Genomic DNA, 22,793 nt, shown 5'->3' with positions numbered 1-22,793 from the left:
TCTCACTCTCTCTCTCCCTCCCTCTCCCTCCCTCAACCCTACATTCACCATAGACCACCCAATGACAAATGCACTCCATAATAATGGTTTACATTCATCTTTATTTTTTATATTTATATATAATTCTCAGTGATCCCCATATGCACATAAATATGGCACAGAGAACACATTTAATGCAAGAAAAAATTCAGAACAAATTCACAGTGTGGGTATAAGGGGAGGCTTAGGTGCAAAGAGTCCCAGCTCAGTAAAGGATTCGTGCTGCTTCATTCTTCCATAAAGAGAATACATATATTTTAATATGCGGTAAACAATGGTCAACATTGAAAAGCCTGAGATGCGTCCCTGAGGGAAAAAAAACACACCTCTATGATCACAAATCTTTTTTTTTTTTTTTTTTTAAAGAATATCGTTCCCAAACAAAGTAGGAACACACTGAAAGAGAAGAGTTAGCCGCTTTAAAAGCTTGCTTGACACAACAGTAACGACTGTATGAGGAATAAAATCAAGAAAGACTGACGTCAGTGCATTGATTAGTTTCTATTAATAGCTAGGTTCTGGTAGTGTAAAACATATACATATACATATATATATATATAAAAAAAACATTTGGCAGAGATGATGCAAAACACAGAGTTCAGTTTGTGCATTTTGTCATGCTGCTCATGCAGCATTTAACCTTCATAGTGCAGACTTCATTGGGGAAGACGGGGAGTAGACCGCCAGAAGGAGACGTCACTGGCTCTGTAGCTGCAGAAGGTACAGGAGTTAACATGCTGCAAACCTCTGCCCTCTGGTCATTTTGCTTTCATCTGTCCATCAATTCTTACCTGCATGTTCCTATATATCCAGGGCAGGACACTACTGACTTGGGTGTAAACGCCAGGCTTGTTTGCTTCACCACAGCCGGCTCCCCAACTTGTGATCCCCACCAGGTACCAAAGGCTTTCTCCCTTACACACCAGAGGTCCACCACTGTCCCCCTAAAGAAAAAAAAAAAAAGAAGCGCACTTTAATGTTTGCTCGATGTTTAAAACCCACTGTCTATTCATGTCTCATTCATTTCTTGATACTGACTGCTCACCTGACAGGAGTCTTTGCCTCCTTGAAGGTCCCCAGCACAGATCATGTTCTTGGTCACCGCGCCTCCATACACGCCGCGGCTGTTACATACTCGCCTGTCAATGATGTCCACAGTCACTTCCATCAGATCCCTGGAGACTACGCCTATTTTTGGAAAAACAATCATTGTTTTTTTTATATATGTTATAATCGACACTGAATATATGTCAGATTTAACATTTAGTTGCACTGCCATGGCAACACCTAGCCCACACTCTTTATTTTGATTGTCTTTCATCACCAGTTGATCTGATTAATCATATACATTACCTGTCATTTGAGAGGTGTAATTTTGTATCAGCTCATCAGTCGTTATTGTTGAGTTTTTACATCTATCTTTCTCACTTGTTATCTGTCTCATTATACAGAGATAGAAAATTGCCGTTTTCCATGTTTTCTTTCGGATCTGAACTGGCCCGACTTGCCTGACTACAGTTCCTCCCCAGATTTGTTTGTCTGGTCTGATTGCATTCCTGCTGGCAGTTGCAATCTCTCCTTTGAACACGGTAAAGATGTGTTCAGGTACTAGATCTTTTATGCAGTGTTATATACAGTGGTGGCGTCTCATGGTTATTGATAAACTCGATTCTGCCTGCTACAGTGGAAGCTAATCGTGATCAAATATAGTACAGAATAAGGACAATAACATAATTTGTCACAATTCAAATACACTTGGTGGCTCCTTTTTCCAGCTTACCTGAACCTGCCTCAGTTGTGCCGAAGCCTGACGTCCAGCAGTGGGTGCCGTGGGGAAACTTCTGGTTAAAAGCTGGCAGACAAGCGGGCTGGACTTTATCTGAATAACACAAAAACGTGTGTTTAAATTTCTCCAAAGATTTTCAGTTTTTGTGTTCAAAATGGTAGCACTAGAAACAGACGCACACAAACAAACACACTGAGCCGTGGAAATCTGACTACTTATATGACTGTAACCTTTAAAGGCCCAGAAAAGAAAATGCGCGGTATAGACCCTACCTTGCACAACTCTAATATTCAATCACTCTCGTGACAAGTGCCAATGAGAATTATTCTATAAATGGATGCAACAGTAGTAGAAATTGAGCAACTGCTGATAATATAAAAGAGTCTGCAGAGAAGAGAAATTTCTGGAGGTTGCAGAAATTTAGTTCAAGCAGGTTTCAACATAGGCTCTTTAATGCAGGTCAGCCCGCAGAAGGACAGTCTTTCAAGCCTTTCGGTCACCTGTCCACACAGCATACTGCTTGAGGACAAATACTCCCAACCAGCATGAACACAGTTTGTTGCATCATGCAAGGTCATTTACTCTGAATGAAGGGATGCTCATATTAAAACCCCTCTTAGACTCGTCCTGTGCTGCACGGATGTCGGCTTTCCATCATGATGCCTTCGTGTGTGTGAGGTTAAAATTCTTAGAACAGGTATAAGAGACAGATGAACAAAACAATTAAAATGTGGCTGACCATTAAAAACAACTGGAGACTCAAGTACGAGCAGAGCAACATCTTCGTCATTAGTCGCGGTGTCATAGTTCTCGTTGACTATGATCTTCTTAACCTGGTAGGGCTGAGGCAGCCTGTCCAGCGACACCGCTCCACCATACACTTCCCAGTTTCCGGGGAAAAGATATCCGAGGTTTCTTCTGCAGCACACAAAGAGACTACTCAGTGCAAAGCGAAAGGACTCCAACTGATTTGGCATTAACACTTACGTTTTTAGCATAAAGCGTTATTCGTTAATCTTGAAAAACGTGTCAGTGAGGCTTTGCAAACTGCATCTGAACAAGTTTGTTTAACTACAGTGTATGGCTTCTGCACTAAAAGTAAGCAAATCTATTGAGGAAAAATAATCATTTTGAAGGGTGGAAGAGGTTGCGAAGACAATGTCTGTGTCACTCACCCTGGGAAACAGTGGGCAGCGGTCAGCACAAAATCAGGTGAGACCAGGACTCCTCCGCAGACGTGGGATCCTTTAAAGTGGAGAGACAGCTGCCACGGCCATTGACCCGTCTTCGCCGCCGTGCCACCGATGATCCGGGAAGTGGACTGCTGTCGACCGCAGTCTGGGAATGAGAGACAGCAAAAAATATTCCGAATTAAGGTGAATAATGCTAATCTTCACTTGTGCCATATTGTGGTATGCCACACATAACAATGATATCACTAAAACGCTCAGATAATATGGTATGTGTATAGGTTCTCTGAATTTATTTAGTTTAGATTTATGATTTGAAGAAGTGCCAATCCACAATGATTTTTTAGATTAACTATTCTGTCTCATACACACAGAAACAGAGAGAGTAAGGGCTTGTGTGTGCGACACATGACTGCAGGAACAGATGGAGACTCCTTACCCACACACTGCAGGGAGACAGTCTCCTGGTTTGGACAGGAAGAACTGTGTAATGCCGTGGTGAGAAAAACATGCCAAGTTAACGTGAATACACACAGTCAGCCAAACAAACAGAAATTCACATGATGAGGTATGTATGTACCTGACATTTACCAGACCCTGGATGTGAGTTGATGATGATCTGCCGGTTAGCGTTAAAGCAATGGAGTCCTGTGTTTGAACTGCTTTGCTCGTGTAGGACCTGGAGATGGAGACAAGGGCTGTTCAGAAAACCGGGGGGATAAACTTGCACACACAGAGACCATTTTGTCAAATCAATGCCTGATTGGGTCTGGAAACTCATTCTGGTTCTGTCACACCGGGACACCCAGTGATACCTGCGGAGAATCAATTCAAGCCTAAACGCACAGTAGCAGGTGCAGAGAAATTAGATGAAAATCAGTGGCTGTTGTTCAAATGGGGTCTGGAAAAAATGGCTAGCTCACCCTCTCACAAAGTCTGTGCTGGGGCCAAATAGCGATGGGGAATGATAATAAATGCTTTGATGCTGCACTGCTGCCCAGAAACAATTTTATGTGCGACATTCAGCACACTTCAGGAAATGACTTTGACTAAATGAGGCAAAGTGTTTGAAGTGGTGAGTCTTTACTTTCTGAGTCCCAGTTGAGAGCAGATCTGGTCGGCATAGTTCTGGTCGAAGCCTGTATAACACACTGGTAAGAAGCGGCCATCCTGAGATGTCCTGACCTGCAGACCGCCATTCTCACCAAACTTTACTGGGGGAAACACAGAGGGAAACGAAAGGAAAGAAATCAACTTAGATGGTATCACTTCAGCGGGTTATGGTTTAACATGTGACTGAAACATGGAGCCTTTGGATGCGTGCTTCCACTTTTATGACCACAAACAATGACTGAAAAACTGCAAAGTGACCTAAAGTGTCGTTGTTCTCCATATGCCCTCGTATTAGTCTGACTCTGGTAAGGTCTATGTGTGCACACGTGCCCTACTTACAACAACTTGCTTCATCAGTGCCCTGCTGGCAGTCTCTTATTCCATCACACTGCACAGTATTGTTGGAGCAAATGTCTGTCTTTGTCAGGTCTTCCTTTCTGTGTTCATCATCATCATCATCGTCGTCATGGTCGTCGTCGTCGTCATCGTCGTCGTCGTCGTGATAGAATCCTTCCCTTCCCGACCTGGTGCCGTAACGGACTGTGATTGCAGAAGAGTGGATAGTGATGGGCAAGGGTAAGTAGAAGTTGTACAGTGAGCCGTTTCTATCATAATTCTAGAAATAAATTAAAAACAGTCTCACTCACTTAATGAATAGCATTTGAAAATGCAAGACGCATTATACATTGTCACGTAATATAATGCCAACTGAATTGCAAAAAATAAATAAAAACAAACATCAAGTGTTATCAGAACCACAAGGGTACAAGAAGCTAACATTTACTTTGCATGTAGTTACAACAACCCCGAACAGACTAGAGCAGCACATGAATAAACAAAGTGTACCTCCAAGCCAGATGGCCAGTGTCAGAAGAGCGAGCACCACCAAGGCTGCCCCTAACGCGCTGTAACACTGTCTGTTACCCTGACAGCATCTCTTTTTCTTGCTGGGGGCTGAACACAGCCAAACACAAACACACATTCATTAGGCCCAATGCCACACCTCCATTCATTGTACGCTCAGGGAAATATTGGAGACGCAGGTACCACTCACGTGTACTCGGCTGTGTGACTGGGGGAGCAGTCATCGGTGATGTATACTGGGGGATGTAGTGGGGATGGGTGGGGGGCGCCAGGCCCGGTCCCACGCCATACACCACCTCTTCATAAGACTTGAGGGGGGGCTGGGCGTGCACGGCGACGGAGTAAGGAGGGGGGTCTGTTTCCTGAGGGGAAAAGAGAATAAAAAAAAGAGGGTAAATAAATATCTTGCTAATATATATATATCAAAAACCCCTTATTGCAATAACACAAAATGGCTTGTGAAGACTCCATTGTTGTCCTGTTTATTAGAAACAAGATCCTATGACAAAGGTATAAAAATACCATCAGATAGATCACAGATGGAGAGGCAAATCAGTGGCATGTTTGTGGTTGCCAAGACCGAGCACGAAACCCTTTGTCCTCTGTGCAATCCTAACACTATTATCAAGTCTATGCCTAAGTCCACCACCTTACACACACAAAGATGTATCCTGGAAACGGGGTCTAAAAGATCGGGTTTAAAAGTTCATTTCCTCATTTTTCTGTTAATGATATCTTCTCTGCCCTTGTTTTTTGTTTTTTTCCCGGCAGGCATATCAGGTACTACAGATAAAAGGCTTTATGAGTGTTTTGGATTTTTAGGTCACGTGCGTTTACCTCGGTTTATGTTAGAAGGACGTCCAGTCAGGATTGAGGTTTTGATAGGCAAATCTTTTTATCACTGTGAATGACTCTTGTTAAATAGGTCAGAGGAGAGTCCAGCGCTTTGTTATTGTTCTATTTTTGTGTTGATGACTTCTTTCCTTCTTCCCTGAATATGATTGAAGTTTACTGTAAACTAATATGTTGTAACAAAAAATACACAAGGACAAGGGACACCATGTGATTTGTTTACGTAGGAGCAAATTTAATGCTTCCGGCATTCTTTGTTTATGTATTGTGCGCAGAGAATAATAAAAAGAATAATACCACTTTCAGTGCTGTGCCCTAAATCTGGAGCTATAGCCAGCAGTCAGTTAGCTTAAAGCAGCGCAAAGACTAGACGTGGGCGTAATGTTACACATTATTTCTTGCAAACAACTTTCAAAAGTCCCCAGCATAAAATAATGTCATACTAAGATAAGCTAACAGGCTGCAGACAGACAGACATTCCCATATTATGTCTTTGATTCTTTTAGTTAAACTGAGCTTTTATGGTCATGTGGAGTAACTATGTGTGCAAACAAAGAATGTGATTTAACTTGTTTGAACAGTATAGAGCCTTGTCACCTGTTTGCTGTGTTACTTAAAAGTGAAACCATGAGAGGAATCTAATTTGTCATTGTCATTAATCTCTGTCACTTTCTCACCAATCAAAACACAACCAGAATAAGGGCTCATACAGTAGACCCAGTACTTTAGGAGGAAGAGTCTTCTATAATCAGATTTTAGTTTACGATCAGTGGTTCCACAGTGTAGCAGCAGTTTTACAAGCCAGTGCAACTGAGCACTAAAAGATTTTGATGGGGCTTCAATAATTCTGAAAGGTAGCCTGTAGCTGTCTATTTAATAAACATTAGTCCTGATAATTGCCACAAGAAACAGTAACCTGAACAAATCTCCTCTGAGAGCAGCCGCAAGTTTTGGTTCCCAAAAGCCAACGATTGCGGCTTCTCCATGGTTGCTGTGACCTTTTTGAAACAGCACTAAAATGCAAATGGAGTCACTAACAAAGGATTTTTTTCATTTCTAGTGCATTCTGATCAAGTTTCAAAAACACGCCTATCAGCAGTATACGTAGGCAGAGATGTAGGTTCATCATATTTCCCAGCAGAGAGCACATGATCATATTGCACAGTTTGCCTGTTGGCCTTTATTGTGGAAAGCTACCAGAAAAATTAAAAGATTACGGGGTTCACATGACACTTAAAAGGTCAATATTTCACTCAAACAATAACCGTGTCATATATAGTTACAAAACCACCAGACGTGAAGTGGGAAGCTAAAGTGTCCCTTTATATTCATTCACCAAAGTCAAATTTCATTGCTTTTTGCTTTTTAGATAAACAGAACAAGTCAGGCCACTGCAAATGGAAAATTTCACCATTTGTGTTCGTATCTTTGGCAAATCCTGACTTCACATCAAATGTATTTAATGAGACAACAAAATCAGGAGTTTGTCTTAAACGGTTTTAAAATCAGAGCAATATATTAGATTTGTGCCTATGTTCTCAATTTGTATAAGCAAACTCTAATAAAAATTTCACATAGGAACCGTTGGTGTTTGTGACACTATCTGCGATTTTGTCACATTTTTTTTCAAGAAAAGAGTTTCAATGATGTAGAAATGTGAAGACCCGTAGAAACTAAGGCAGAAACCTGGCTCCTGACAAGTCAGCTGAAACAAAAAAAGCCCTGTCTCCACACTGAACAGCACTTTTCACAGATTTAACAACCAACACCACACACTGAAACCAAAACAGAACAAACAGAGAAGCAGATAAGCACAGCTACGCCGAGGGTGACAGGTGCGTACTGATAAAGAAGGAAGTATGACCACTGAGAGTAAGGAATGCTGAAGTGAGGCTGAGAGACACGCTGCAGTAAGAAGAAGTAGATTTTGTTATATGAAGAAGCACAAATAACGAACTTACCGGGTTATACTTGGCCATTGGACTTGGTAGAGATGAAAGCAGGTGAGTGGGATTTTTTCACATCCAGGTGTATTCAGTTACAGAGCAGCTCTTAGAGCATGGTGGCACCACATAAAGCACTACTACTGTCCTTTATTCTTAACTATCTTTGTCACTGACCTTGAAGCAAGCATTAACAGGTAGGTCCACCTTCCTCCTTTCTCCCTAACACCTCCCACGTCCAGCCTCCATCATTCACTCTGTCCTTCATTCTTCTCTTCACAGAAATGGGTGTGCCTTGGTGTACCAGTTTCCTACCTGCTGGACAGGTTTTGAGGCAGCCAGATACTATCAAGGCTTATTTCACAGACTGAAAATGACACCAGCTGAGCTGTCAGGGTCCTGCACCCAAATGGCCTTCTCTCCACAGAGAGTATCTAAATCTCTACTGTATGATTTTAATAACTAAAAACATTCTCCGTTGTTCAATAATACTGTATGCTCATCAGTAGTATAAGGAAATAGTGGAGGAAAAACAATACAGCTTATCACTTAATCCAGGAAATCATAACCTTTAATTGTGGGTGGCACTCCTTATGTGTTTTACATTAACCTCTGCACGTGGAAAGCCAAAGATACTGTATACTGCTGTGTTTTCTTCTTTCCTTCTGTTCCCTTTGACATACACTTTCCACAAGTCACTCGCTTCTCCATTTTTATTTTTTATTTTCCTTCCTTACTGTCACTCAAGATTACAACAGACACAGACAGAACAGACCTTTTTTTATTTCCTGTCCCTGCAGCATAACGGCCAAAATGTTCGTCTAAGTATGCAAGCCCTTCAATGTTCATTCTTTGCCTCGTTTCATGTCACAGGCTCGTTGGGCATCCCTTCATCTTTCACCCCTGTGTTTTTGGCATCTCTGTTGATCTTGTGCATAAGATATCGCACGAAATAAAAACATAATTGTAGGGCAGGTACCACATACTGTAACCGCACAGTCCACCATATATGAACCTGGCTGCAGGCCACTGTGGCACATCCATGTCCTCTCTGTAACACAACTCTGTGCTATCACATATCATAAAAGTAAATAATAATGAACGGAGCACATCAACATCTAATACTAGACTGCTGAGGGTTTAATTGCTGAAACACAGACCTATGTTGAAAGACCTGATGTAGAGGAAAATTGTATTATTACTATGACACTGAATGATACATTGAGCCCACAAGAAGCATAAGGAAATATTATGTTCATGTATTCAGTGAATCTTGCAATACCACTAGAGGGGGATATTAGATATCAGATATACTGTCCCCGTATGTGCATGTTGCCACAAAGCCCTCCTCATCTAAGAAGTGACTTTATCAGAAAAGTCCCCCTTGTAAACTACAGCAGCAGGTAATCTGACATTTTAAACTGACCGCCCACATATCACATTTACTCAGCAGTTCTCTGTCCACCTGTTATACGGAAACCAAAGGGTGACACTCAGAAATCGCAAACAGCGCTGTGGTTTACTTTGTAGAACGCCTGTTTGCATTTACCAGGAACTAAAACTTAAAAAAGTCACATGTGAAGAGGAGGTGAGAAACGGAGGGGAGACATTTTGCTTCGTTTAAGAGAAAATCACTTTCTCAGAATTGAAAGGTTGTTTTTTTTTTTTTTTTTACAAAAGTAAGTTTACATGATTCTCTCCGGGTACTCCGGCTTCCTCCCACCGTCCAAAGACATGCTGGTTAGGTTAATTGGTGATTCTAAATTGGCTGTAGGTGTGAATGGTTGTCTGTCTCTATGTTGGCCCTGCGATGGACTGGCGACCTGTCCAGGGTGTACCCCTGCCTCTCGCCCGATGACAGCTGGGATAGGCTCCAGTGACCCTTAACAGGAATAAGCGGGTATAGAAGATGAATGAATGAATGAAAGTTTACATGATAGGAGTTCAATGCTGAATTTGAAAATAGGACCACTTCCCTCCTTAAATATGGGATCCTCATCATTCAGTCACGGTGGGGTGGGGGTGAGGGGGGGCAGTCTATAGCAGGGCTAACACAGAGAGACAGACAACATCAGTACCAACCACCATGCCAATGTGCCTCCCCTGATGCATTTCTGTTTGGTTTAATAATGTAAAGACAAGATAAACAGTATAACCAGTTCCACAGTAAACCTCCATCGTGTTCTTGCAAAGACAGGGGATGGAAATACAGATTTATATGTGACACTTTTGGACCTTCTTACATAATGGAAGCACTGACACTATTCAAAAGCATTTATTTAGTACATTTTTTTTTGTCCTTTTTTTTCTTTTTTTGTCATTTGTGTAGTACGTCTAGCCATTACGACAAAAGAAATTCATATCGTGAATGTCCACCCACGGCAAACTTTATATCAAACATTTTCCTTACAAACTTCGGGCGAAAACTGACAAATTATTGAACTATCTGTGTAAGATGAGGTGTGGAGATAGGGTTCGACAGTCACCGTGGTTGACTGAAACCGACGTTTTTGAGAGCTGATAAGATTTTAGCAAAGGTTACTGCTATCTCAATTCTACTCAGTGGTTAATATGACTTTCTAACCTACAGTGAATACGTTACAAGTTATATTTTATATAATGCAGATGATGTTATTACGGGATTATATGCCTGTAATCCGCATGGACTGATCATTTATGCCTATAATCAAGTGATTTTGCTCAGGAAACATATTCATATATATTTATATTATATTTATATGTTTTTTTATTTCTGTCCTTATTTCTGCCACCGCTTCAGTGCAGCCAAGTATATCCGAGGTTGTACAGACTCAGACTAAAGATCCATAAGGAACACAGTAGTCAAAAAGGTGTGAACACTCAAAGCAAGAACCAAAGACTAATATATACTTTCTGTTTTAGTTATCACTTGTCATTTCATTATTTTTTTTTTTTCTTTATTTCGGTATGGAAACTGAGAAATTAAAAAACAGAATTTTCCCCCAAAGCACCAGAACGGCTCTTCCATATCACTGCTTCCTAGAATCAAACATATAAATAAAGTAAAAGGGGGATTCCTGAAAGCTTCCCCTTTCTTGCTTCTGTGCCATGTATAGTCCAACAGGCTTTGATTCTCACAGCATTTCTGTGTAGAAGCCGAGAGCTGGGAGCGAGGAAAGGGGAAAAGAAAAAGCAAAAGAGGAAGGAAAGAGTCAGTTGAGAGAGGCGAGAGAGAGAGCGCGAGAGATAGACGAAACTCGCAGCTACAGCGTCACTGATGTAGGCACAACAGGAAACTCATCATCTCGCTGGGTGGGGTGTTGAGCTGGAGGGGAAGGTATTTGGGGACGTTTATGTAAATAGAGTCAGTTGAGAAAGACCAGTGGCCTTCTCCGTATTACTTAGGCGGATGAACAGAAACCGGAGTGTCAGCTGGAGCACAGCTGCTTCACCACTACTTACTCTGTACCGTTACACAGAGTTGACCTGAAAGGAGGATGGTCCTACACTGAGGCTTGGATTAAGAGACTTTGTTTTAAAGACACCAGAAATGGATTTAAAAAGCAAACTGGCAGTTCTCGTCTTCGTAATTTTCTACATAAGTCATGTATCAGGTAATTCACAACTTTTATTATACTTTATTTATGGTTGTTTTCATCTTAAAAACACTGTTTCATCTTGTGTTTAAAATAATTTAACATATATATATATTTTTACTAATTCATTCATCACTATTACTACTGTTGATCAACATTTGAAGTTAAGTATTGAACGTCATGAGGAAACTATATGACGAAATTGTATGACGATCTGTTGTGATGTAATCCATTTTTATTCTAGCCCGCAGTTAGCGATATGATCTCTGACTTGTAGGTTTATGGGAGAGAAAAGATCACTTTGGAGAACGTTTATTACCCATATTCGTCTCACTCCAGCAAGTGCGCTACAATTGGAGGAAATAGGAAAAACTCCGTGCATGCCACAAAAAACCCACAGTCAGTCTGAGATCACAGTAGCCTACCCATAAACGATTGTCATGTTTACCGTCCCTTTTCGTCATGTGGTAGACTTCCCCTTTACATCTGACCGCATACTGTGCGATTAAACTGAAGGCACATCGTTAAGCCTTCCTTAAAAAATAAATAAATAAATAAAAACACTTTAAGCTAAAATCAAACCTCTACCAAGTGTCCTCTCTCTCACCGTGTAATATAAAATTGTGAATTACATTTGGAGAAATTCAAATGATCATGTTGTAGTGATTTCTCATCATTTCCCTGTTCTTTTTTTTTTTTTTTTCCCTTTTTTTCTGTGACAGGCGTGAAGGTCCCTCCACCTAAGGGCCTGGAGGTGAATATTGTAGATGGGGAGGTGACTGTACTCTGGAAACAACCTGCAGATGCCCCCTCAAATTCCAAGTACAATGTGGAAATGGCAAAGTACGTCCTGTAAAACCTGCAGTTCCTATATTTTGCAATTCAAATTTCCCCTCTCTTATTTTCTTCAGCTCTTATCTGCATACATTTGTTTTCCTCTTCACTCTTATTATTTTTTTTTACTGATTGATTTTAATTATCTATAGATTAGATTTATTAAGTCTTGCAATTGCTTTTTATTATTTTACTTCATATTATTCAGTGACTATACTCCTTCCCTTTGGTAACTGGTGTTGATTTCTGTCCTCAGGTACAATGGTGAATGGGCGATGATAGCTGGCTGCACGGGGATCACACAAACCTACTGTGACCTTAGTGGATTTATACATGAATACATCAGTGTCTACAAGGTCAGAGTTCAGCTGGTGGATGGAGATGATGTGTCCCAGTGGATAGCCAAGAAGTTTCTCCCAAATGAAAGTGAGTAAAATTGTCAGTTTGGTATTTGAGTGTATCGTGGTTCAAACAACAGGTTGGGTAAATAATGGTTTCTCATCATTTTGTTCTTCAGGTAAATTGCAGCCTCCCTCCTTCACTCTGCGGGCTACTTCCACCACTGTAACAGTGAATGTTCACCCAAAACCCATTCTGAAAAAAATTTTCCCTTATGGGATCAAGTATACTATCTTCCTGGAAGACAGAGGAGACAACAGTAAGGTGGGTTTATTAGATGTTAGGCAGAATATGAGAAATAATGTAAATGAGCACACACACTCTGGGCAAAATCAGTAACAGATAAATCACCTTCCTATTGTTGTTACCGTACAGAACAACACAGCATACCTGACCGATGATGGGGGAGAGGATCAGCAGGCTGAGAAGGTTTTCGCCTCTCTCCACTGGGGGACCGAGTATTGCGTCAGCATCAGGGTAGAAAGCATTGCAGCTCTCTCAGTCAGCAGTGTGTCCACCAAACAGTGTCTGCTGCTACCAGAGAGAGGTAAGAAAAACATTTCAGCACTGATCATGCACAGGCAATAGTTGGCAGCATCAAACCTAACATAACCTAAGAAATTTATTCCAATTAATAATTAGATGTGTTACTCATTGTGTACTTTCACACCTATTAAATTCCTGGTGATTTCTCTCTTTTCAGAGTGGTACGTAATAGCTGTTTCGTCCTTGTCAACTCTGGGCGTGCTGGGTGTCATTGCTATTATGGCAACCATCCTCCTGTGTTACCTGAAACACCCTGTGAAAACTCCTGCTGCACTGGTAAGTACATTCAGATATAGAAATCTGTGAACATTGCAGCAACACATAAATTTGCGCCAGCTGTTTGGAAACAAAACCTCATTGTGTTCCTTTGTTTTCTCTTGTCTCACCCCAGAAATCCCCTGCAAGTGGCTGGCTTCCACTTTCTGTTGGAGATGGGACAATCGAGGTGGTCACTGACAAAGGATGGTTCCTTTCCAGTTACAGAACACCAGTGACAGACTGCGTCAAAGACCCAGTGACCCATGTTACAGTAATAAAGGACAATGAAGAGGAGGACAGGAGGACCAGCATGGACAGTGGAGTCAGCATTGACTCTGGTTCGAGCAATGGAAGAAGTCCTCCATCGAGACAAGAGGACAGTGGATGTGGAAGCATGGGAGGATCGGAGAGCTCCACCAGCAGTCAAACCGATTACCCCCTACAGGATGACAGGACTGAAACTGATACAGGTAGGAAACGGGAAGACAGCGGTGTGGGCATGAGCTGCCACCTTGATACGTCTTCCTTGAACCTGGAGGGACAAGACAGTGGGCCTCTGAAAGAGACTGTTGCTGGAGGTAACTATCGCAGCCAGAGTCCTCCAGCTGTGCAGACTCAAGCTTGTGATGATGACACTTTCAAAGAGATACTTCCGGACACAGTTTTGGCTGAAGTGGTCACAGGATACAGAGCTATGCCTCAGTCGTGTATCTGTTCAGGAGCAGGTCAGTGTTCTTGGTGTCATAAACAAGGCCACTATGGAAATGAGGTTATCAAACAATACAGATCTGTGTGTATTGAAAACGGACTCCTCGGCGAAAAATGCGACATGGTGGACTCTTACAAAGGCGGGGTTACCATCCCAGGCTATGCCACAAACTCACAAACTGACACTGTCGCAATGGACGATTTCGAATCAACATTTATACAACTAGGGGACACGTTTCCTCTGCTGACATCTCTGTCACCGCTGCATCTTGGGAAGTGCGGACAGGACTTCAATATGAACAACGTATCTCTCTCGCTGTATGACGTACAGCTGGAAACTGAATGACACACCTCAGAACACTATTTATAAAATCATTATCGCGGATGTGGTGGAGCAACGCGCATTCCTTTATGACATGACACTCATATTGAAACATCAAGTAGAAGCACCACTATGTGTTGAAATGCTCTTGTGTCAGATATCTGCAGCAGCAAAAAAGGGAGGTAAACCGTGATGACAAACTGAGCAAACAGCAGGCTGTTGTTGAACACAGGCCGGAAGTCGAGGTTAGAGCATGCAGCTGCTGGCTAATAGCTGTTGCTTGGCGTCTCAGGGGCCTAGAGAGAGAGAGAGAATATACAGTAAAGTCGTTATTTTACCCTGTGTCACTGGGTGTATTTACAACTGACTAGAATGAAGTATGCCGGAAGTGAAACTTGCGTGGGATGCGCTGAAGAGAGACAGTTTAACAGTTACGTGCTTTTGGACATTTTATGATTTCACCTCTGCCGACATACCTGACACCTTCATTATCAACTTTTGGCAGTTGCATACTCTGAAACGTGGTGAAGACTTTTTTCCTCGGCACTGTTTTTACAAACCCACCTATCTACAATGCTTTCAGTTATCTTACCTGTTATCACTCCACAAATGTGTGCGACATTACGTTGTGTAAAACAAGGCATATTTAAGAAGAAATGCAGCAGTTTTTATCCGCAGGGCTTTCAGCTTTTGACTCCTTTTATTGGCCTCTGACTCTGCAATCGACTGAACCACAGACCTTCCTCTTAGCCGCTTCCCTGTTGTAACTATTTATTTGACGTGATGAAAAATGCTTTTTATTTATTGTGTCTTGCATATATATGCTATTTTACACGTGATTAAAAAGAAATGTCTCCTTGGACTGGTCTCTAAAGGTCATTTGGGCAAAAAAAAAAATTCCCAACTAGTAAACAGATGACACAAAATTGATTTGCGAAACCATGACAGAGGCAAATGTAAGGAAAACCCTGAGACAACAAAGTGATACCTACTGGAACATAAACATTACACACCTCGAAGCTGTACGTGGGATCCCCGTATGCAAATTGTGTACCGGAACCAGCGCTGCGGGGTCAAAGCTTCTAAACTAGGAAAGAAATACTTTCGGGCTTCCACTCAGTTTCAAAAAGTCCCGTGTCACACTGAATAGAGAACAAATATCATCGCAAGTGCTGAATTTTTAAACAACAGTTACAGTAGCAAGAAAATCATGTGACCTGTTTCTTCACGTGCAGCATGAAGTAGAGGGGAAGTGAGACAATTTTAGGGTAATCCTAAAGGTTGATAAAAAAAAAAAAAAAGTCACATGCTTTGCGGTACATCTCCATGATAATCACATGATATATAGTTGGCCTTTTTAACTGTTATGCTTAAGGCTTCATTAACATGTTAAGAGTCACTGGGGTCCTCTCACATTCGGTCTTCTGTACAATGTACACCAACACTCAAGTCCAGCCCTACCTGTGATTTAATAATACCTTTCTATGTTTGATTTTGATGCAGGGGCCTCTGCAAACCATGGCCACAAAATTAACAAATTAGAACCCACGTTAGTTGATATTGTGAGTTTCCAAACAAATTTGCTATCGCCAACACAAATGGTAGTTTTTTTGCAATAACACATCACCACAAAGCAACTGAATGTGCGGCGTTTGGAGTCCCTAAAGGGTGCAGTCATCCACACAGTATAGTAGTTTAGTCTTGGCATCATAACAGGTTGTTTGTCGTGCCAAAGCTAGATGAATACTTCTGCGCTAGAGGGATAGTTCAGTGTCTTCGAAGTGGAGCTATAGTGGGGTACTTATTGACAACCAATGCACTGCTATGGAGCATAGCATATTTCTACCACCTACAACATTACCCACCTTTAAAAAAAAAAAAAACAATATCACTTTAAATATATGCTATATTTATAATATCACTTCTTTATATCGCTGTCAGGCAGCCCTTTCACATGGGAAACTGAAGCCACCATCTAATACATGCGCTATTGTTAAGTACGCCATACAATTCCAATACAAAGAAACTGAACTATAATGTCTCTAACTACAGTGTTATACCACGTGATGCCACGTCGGGAGCCCAAGACCCTTTAGAGATGACGAAATTTAACAGAGTTTGTTTATTCAGTCACTCAATTCGAGCCACTGCTAGATCACCACAGTCTGCACTTTTAATCACATTCAGAGAAACAATCTAAACACAGACACGTCCCATGTTCATAAATAAAACGGGCCAGGCGCAGTTTTGAAGAGGTCTGTGCGTCACAGTTACGTAAAGCCAACATTAACGTTGCACTGGGAGTCAAAATTAATCAGGGGTTCATCAGCAGTCTGAGATAAGTTTTGCCTTATATGCCGGCCTGCTGCTGCTGATAATGCAACTCTTTCAGACAGTTTTTTTTTAATATCTTCAATTAAGTAACTGTCAATTCCTCTTATTTAAAATACAGTAGACTGACATAAAATAAATGTGTGCTATTTTGAAGACAGCACACATTTATAGTTTGTGCCTTGTCATCTGGTCTCAAAACTCAGTCTGTGGAACGGCATTATAATTCATGCATATCAAATGATCACTGACAGAGTAAATGCAGATTTTGAGCATTTACATAACATATTTTAAGGCAGTGCAAATCATCACAGCACAGAAATCATTTGACTAAAAATAGATGCATCTGAAGCATGTTGCAGATGTGTAAATGTTTGCAGTGATTACTAATGCGCACAGTACTTTTTGAGGGGCAGGATCTTAGTTTATTTAAGATTAAACAAGTCAACTGATGTTTTGTGGACATTCACAACTAGGCAACATGTACAGCCAGACATAAGAAAGTGCTGTACCATTGTATTTCTAGTAAATAGAACCAAAAATATGACTGGATCTGACATTTATGTTTCTGTGCTGCGCGGCAACACATAGAGGCGATTCAAATCAATTGAAACTATTTCAGTCGGGAAATAAGCCACTCAATTTTATTTTTGTCCTTTACACAACTACATTATGACTGTTTTGAAGAAAACACACAAGGTGACCTTTCTTCGCCCCAATGTATGCAACTCATATCTTAAAAAAAAAACTTCACTTACAGAGACACAAACATGTTTTAGTTTAATAATAGGAAAAACAATGAGACATGTTCCGCCAACCATCGAAAGTATCCGACAGGTATTATGTGAATATAGGAGGGAAGCCACCTGCAGCTTACAAGAAAACTGATCCGCCTTTTGCTGCGGTTTCCTTCTCTGTGGAGTGTGGTACTGAACACTGTATCACGGGACTCCGCAGCATTTTGTCAGGTTCTCATGACACATTAAAAACTGACGAGAAGCGAAACTGATTGGAAATATTTTATTACACTTACTAATATTTGACTTTTATTTCAATTACACAGACATGCAAATATACACAGCCTTGACCATCAGGTTTAAGCATTAACAATGATTCAGAGCAGCAAAATACAAGTAGAAGCAGACAGCATACGTGCCTAAAAACAGGGTGCGAGGTGCAAAGGAAAGTGATAGACCAGAGGCGTGCCTTCCATCGCGGTGGTTGCACGAATCAACTGCCACCATTGTGTTATTTTATGACGCCGCTGATCGAGAAGGGAGGGGGCGTCTTCTTCAAACCGACCTTACTGCAGAATGTAAAATCAAACACGTTGAGCTTACCCACAAAAGCATTACAGAAAAGGAAATCAAACTTGCACAGCCACATTTGAAATACCAGTGTACATGAATCTACTTACGTTAGCACTTTGTCTTTCACCGACGGCTCTGCAGAACAATAAGAGTTACAATAAATATGCGTGTCCATACTGTATTTCTTGCTGTTGTGCGCAGTCAACCGTGTAACCAGGTGCATGCCATTTTCACAAGATTAAAAGATGTCTATTCTCAGACAGATTTGACATGTCTGTGTTCACCATGAAGGAGGGAAACGTAATTTGTGTAGCATATAGTGCAGAAATGAAACTTAGACCCCACAGTCCACGAGTATTCACATTCATATTAACCCAGTCAGAGTGATGTTACAGTTGGACTTTTGGTATGAAAGCAGGAGGGATATATATAAAAGCTATGAAAATAAAAACCAAACTGTCTCGGTGTGGATGAATAGACAATCAAAGCACCACTCACCCTTTTTCTTGCAGCACTTTTTACACTTTTTGCATTTGTACTTGCAGCAGAATTGCACAATGCCAATGGTAAAGAGGACTGCCAAAATCCCAAAGCCCACAAGGACCCCGACTGTTGTTGAGTTTACTGTGCTTCCTGCAAATACAAATATAGAGAGGTTCTAAGGGCTGTGGATCAGCATATCTCAAATAAGCATTTAAAAGACAATATACAAGCATCATGAAAAAAACATTCTGTTTGAATTCTACATGTAGTATTTCTGACATAAATTATTACGAAGTAGAACAGTCTCTCTGGCTACCTAAGCCTAATTGGATCTATATATATATATATGTGTGTGTGTTAATTATGAATGAATATTCCCTCTCATGAAACTGGATTGAAAAATCAATTTCTGGGAAAGATGCTGAACGTGCCCTCATTAGTGTTGCCTCTGTAGAGAGACCGAGTTTAACAGACAGAAATATGAGAATCTTTTCTCTCTTCCTAAGCAGATGCTGTAGAAGAAAGAACTCTTCACTTGGTAGAATCCTTGAAGTAAAAACACTACTCATGCAGTGGGAACAATCTTTTCGCAGGCGGCCTCGGCTGCCTTCGTCCCCCAAAGCGCAGAAACAGTGAAGACATTTTAAAAGTTCTGAATTGCCAGTGAACACAGCTTGCAATTTAAAACACAACGGACAAACAGAAAGTACCATGTGAAACAGCAACCCAGCAACACATTATAATGAAACTAACCTAAACTATTATATCTAAATATTCTGACCAGCATAGTTATAAAGCTAACATTATGGCGGAATGTACATCTGTGCGTCAGATGACCTGTCAACAGAAGTGAAATTAAACATCTAGACTGAAAGTCACTTACCACCATTCCCCATAGCTGACTATGGTCAGGATGACTGTTGTTATCTCCTGTCCGTCTGGTGTTGAGCTCTGTCACTTATCAGTCTTTATTAAATGACTTTTTCTTGCCTGTGAAGAACCAAAAGCAGAGTGCTTTCTCGTCTTCCTTATTTGCCCGTGTCTGTCAGTCTGTGTCCTCATACCGTTCATTCTTCTAAACCAGTCCATCTTCTTTCCCTGTCCCGCCTGTCTTCTTTAACAAATGCTAAAATAAGCTCTGACGCCACGTTGCTCTCACATCACGAGTAGCTTTTAAAACTCTGGTACTGTGAGCAGCTGTAAACCTTCACGGAGGTCATTCCCCAATTCGTTTGACCGAGGTCAGGCAGGAAATGTGAATAAAACCTGAAAAGCTTTGACACTGTGATCTTGCGGAATCTCGGGGCGACCGTCTTGGAAATAAAGCTTCAAATATGTACGACGTGACATTTACTAAGAATATGTCCTTTCCCCAACATTTTTACAGCAAAGCTGCACAATCTCTCTTTTCTATCCTAAGAGATTATTAACCGGGATCTAGGGAATAACACCTGATAAAAGTGGTGCACTGGGACTCCTGCTGGATGACTGCTGTTATCACACCTGTTGCAGATCAAGACAGAGAGTAACATAGGGTTTACCCAAAATCTTTGTGAATATGTGATCAAAACAATTAAACTAATAAACAGACCACACTAACCAGAAAAGAAGAAACCGAAGCAGTGTGGAGATTCAAACTGAAAGACAAAGATGAGTACCCTAGATGAGCAGAAAACAGCAGAAAATAGGGAAGTTAAAGAAAGGTCAGAGAAGCCCCCTATGAAGTCACTGAGACAAGCTGAACAAACGACTTGTCAATAAAGCTGAAGGGATGGATTAAACAGAGCTGTATCAAGGTAAGAAAGGCAGCTCCCATCCAAAAAGAGGCCAGAGGAAATTTACTAGGCAGCTCTTCATCACCGCAGGAAAAAACACAAGATGAAACAAAAGTGAGTAAAGATAAGAAAGGATACCAAAACCTCTGAGTCAAAATATGCTCCGGTGCTTTTCACACTGACTCACACTCCAGTATATATTGGCAGCAAATGTTTTCGAGTTATTGTAAAAAGTCACAAATAATTTCCATAAACAATCCTCGACAATAGGGTGATAAGTATCTCGCTGTTGCGTTTGTGGGTTACCTGGGTTTTTACAATTCTGCGTCACTGAACAACTGTGGAATTACTTATAACCAACGATATATTTTGGATCAAAATATAAAAAGTATTCTCGCCGTTCAACAAAATAAAAGTTTTCTCTTTATTCTGTTTATGCCTGGGTTTGATAGGATCTACCACATGTTTTCACGGTAGCACATAATGAGAGCATTAAAACCAGTGGCTGGTCTAACAAATTCAGGTGATGTACCATTTAAGAAAGTAAATAAAATAAATACATCTAACGCACACATATCTAACAATCGCTACCGACTTATCAGAGTTTAAGAATTACACGTGTCACCTCTCCACGACATTATCAGTTCCGAGGGTTGGCAAGTTTCCTGTTATGTGAACTGTGCGCGTGTTTCAAACTCTGACGTTACGAGTCAAACCACATGACATGAGCCACATTTCTTTAAGGCTGCACAGCGAGTCCCCGTTTTAGCAAACCAACTGCACAGAAGAGACTCGATCTCTGATAAACCTGACTGAGTTCTTGTTGAGTTAAATACGGCTTACAGACTAAAAGGAAGGCGCCTCTGACGCCCCCGCATGAATCTGAACTTTAGGACGAACTCAAGTTCCTCAGTATGCACTTGCCGACTCAGCAGTGCAGGACTTTTATATCAGTGAACATCTGTTAAGTTCAGGCCTCTCTGCCTTCAGAGAGGCCTGAACTTAACAGTAGTGAGACGTTTGACATCATCCAACAATCACTGGTTTGCCAGAGCTAAAGTGGGGAGCAACTTTAGCAAAGAAGATGGAGCAGGTTTAAGTAACTGCGAAAAGTTTTTGTTGCATCTCCAAATAAAAAAGAAAAGGAAGAAACTTATCACTCAGTTGCACCCTCACAGGTTGCTAGCTTTCTGCCCAGGCATCACAAACCCTCCTCAGATCCACTTACACTCAACTTCTTGTCTATTTTTGGGTTAGCTGGAGTAAGGCGGACTCAGGGCACTGCCAAGATGGCGATGTCCAGAACCACCGCACCAAGCTTCAAACCCGCTCTTCGTATCATATGGATGACTTTACAGAGAGTTTGTCCAACTTTATGTGCAGGCAGTCGTAACATGTTTTGGAAAACTTAGGCTACAATATACTTTTCTTCCACTGACCTTAGTTACATAAGTAGACAACAATTCTCACAGCCTTTACATAACACAGTTTTGCTGGAAGTTCACTTTTTGTTTGTGCTGGAAAATAGACTATACATATCAGTGTGGAGTTGTATTTCCAGCGCAACTTCACGCACTGCACAGAAAAAGGAAGAAAATACACTGCCTGGACAAAAAAAGGTCATAACAAGTTATTTAACCCCAACTGATGCAATGAGTAGCTTCTCATTTCTTAAACAACCACGTCAATAGACACATCCTGTGGTCGTGGGGAAGATGTTAGTCTGTTTGAGAAGGGTCAAATCATTGGCATGCATCAAGCAGAGAAAACATCTAAGGAGATTGAAGAAACTACTAAAACTGGGTTAAGAACTGTCCAACGCATTATTAAAAACTGGGGAACCATTGTCTTTGAGGATGAAATGTGGTCGGAAAAAAATCCTGATTGATCGTGATCGGCGATCACTTAAACATTTGGTGAACTCAAATCAAAGAAAAACAACATTAGAACAACATATAGATTAAACATCAGGGCTATGTTTAATAGTGAAAGTAAGAGCATTTCCACAGGTACAATGTGAAGGGAACTCAAGGGATTGGGACTGAACAGCTGTGTAGCCTTAAGAAAACCACTAATCAGTGAGGCTAACTGGAAAAAGAGGCTTCATTTTGCTAGGGAGCATAAAGATTGGACTCGGGAGCAATAGAAGAAGGTCATGTGGTCTGATGAGTCCAGATTTACCCTGTTCCAAAATGATGGGTGCATCAGGGTAAGAAGACAGTCAGATGAAATGCCTAGTGCCTGCTGTACAAGCCTGTGGGGGCAGTGCTATGATCTGGGGTTGCTGCAGTTGGTCAGGTCTAGGTTCAGCAACATTATGTGCCCAAATAATGAGGTCAGCTGACTACCTGAATATACTAAATGATCAGGTTATTCCATCAATGGATTTTTTCTTCCCTGATGGCACGGGCATATTCCAAGATGACAATGCCAGGATTCATCGGGCTCAAATTGTGAAAGAGTGG

At 41.2% G+C, this 22,793-nt stretch overlaps 2 protein-coding genes across 2 annotated transcripts; one reads left to right on the top strand and one right to left on the bottom strand.

Annotated features, from left to right (window-relative positions):
• Positions 1-64: 64 nt before the first annotated feature.
• tmprss13a (transmembrane serine protease 13a) lies at positions 65-8,474 on the bottom strand. The gene is made up of 13 exons (XM_084558566.1): positions 7,806-8,474; positions 5,183-5,354; positions 4,975-5,082; positions 4,468-4,668; positions 4,103-4,229; positions 3,596-3,694; positions 3,455-3,498; positions 3,001-3,163; positions 2,565-2,743; positions 1,820-1,918; positions 1,085-1,227; positions 831-983; positions 65-750 (listed from the first exon to the last, which is right to left on the bottom strand). The coding sequence occupies exons 1-13, from the start codon at positions 7,821-7,823 to the stop codon at positions 736-738; spliced, it is 1,521 nt and encodes a 506-aa protein (XP_084414692.1). The 5' UTR covers positions 7,824-8,474; the 3' UTR covers positions 65-735.
• A 2,680-nt stretch (positions 8,475-11,154) lies between these two features.
• On the top strand, positions 11,155-15,772 carry il10ra (interleukin 10 receptor, alpha). Its single transcript, XM_084558907.1, has 7 exons — positions 11,155-11,380; positions 12,085-12,205; positions 12,453-12,622; positions 12,714-12,859; positions 12,971-13,142; positions 13,299-13,417; positions 13,533-15,772. The coding sequence occupies exons 1-7, from the start codon at positions 11,317-11,319 to the stop codon at positions 14,451-14,453; spliced, it is 1,713 nt and encodes a 570-aa protein (XP_084415033.1). The 5' UTR covers positions 11,155-11,316; the 3' UTR covers positions 14,454-15,772.
• Positions 15,773-22,793: the final 7,021 nt, after the last annotated feature.

The sequence above is a fragment of the Chelon labrosus genome (genome assembly GCF_963514085.1).
Source record: "Chelon labrosus genome assembly, chromosome: 13".
Classification (NCBI taxonomy): Eukaryota; Metazoa; Chordata; class Actinopteri; order Mugiliformes; family Mugilidae; genus Chelon; species Chelon labrosus.
This window is presented reverse-complemented; position numbering and strand designations above follow the sequence as displayed.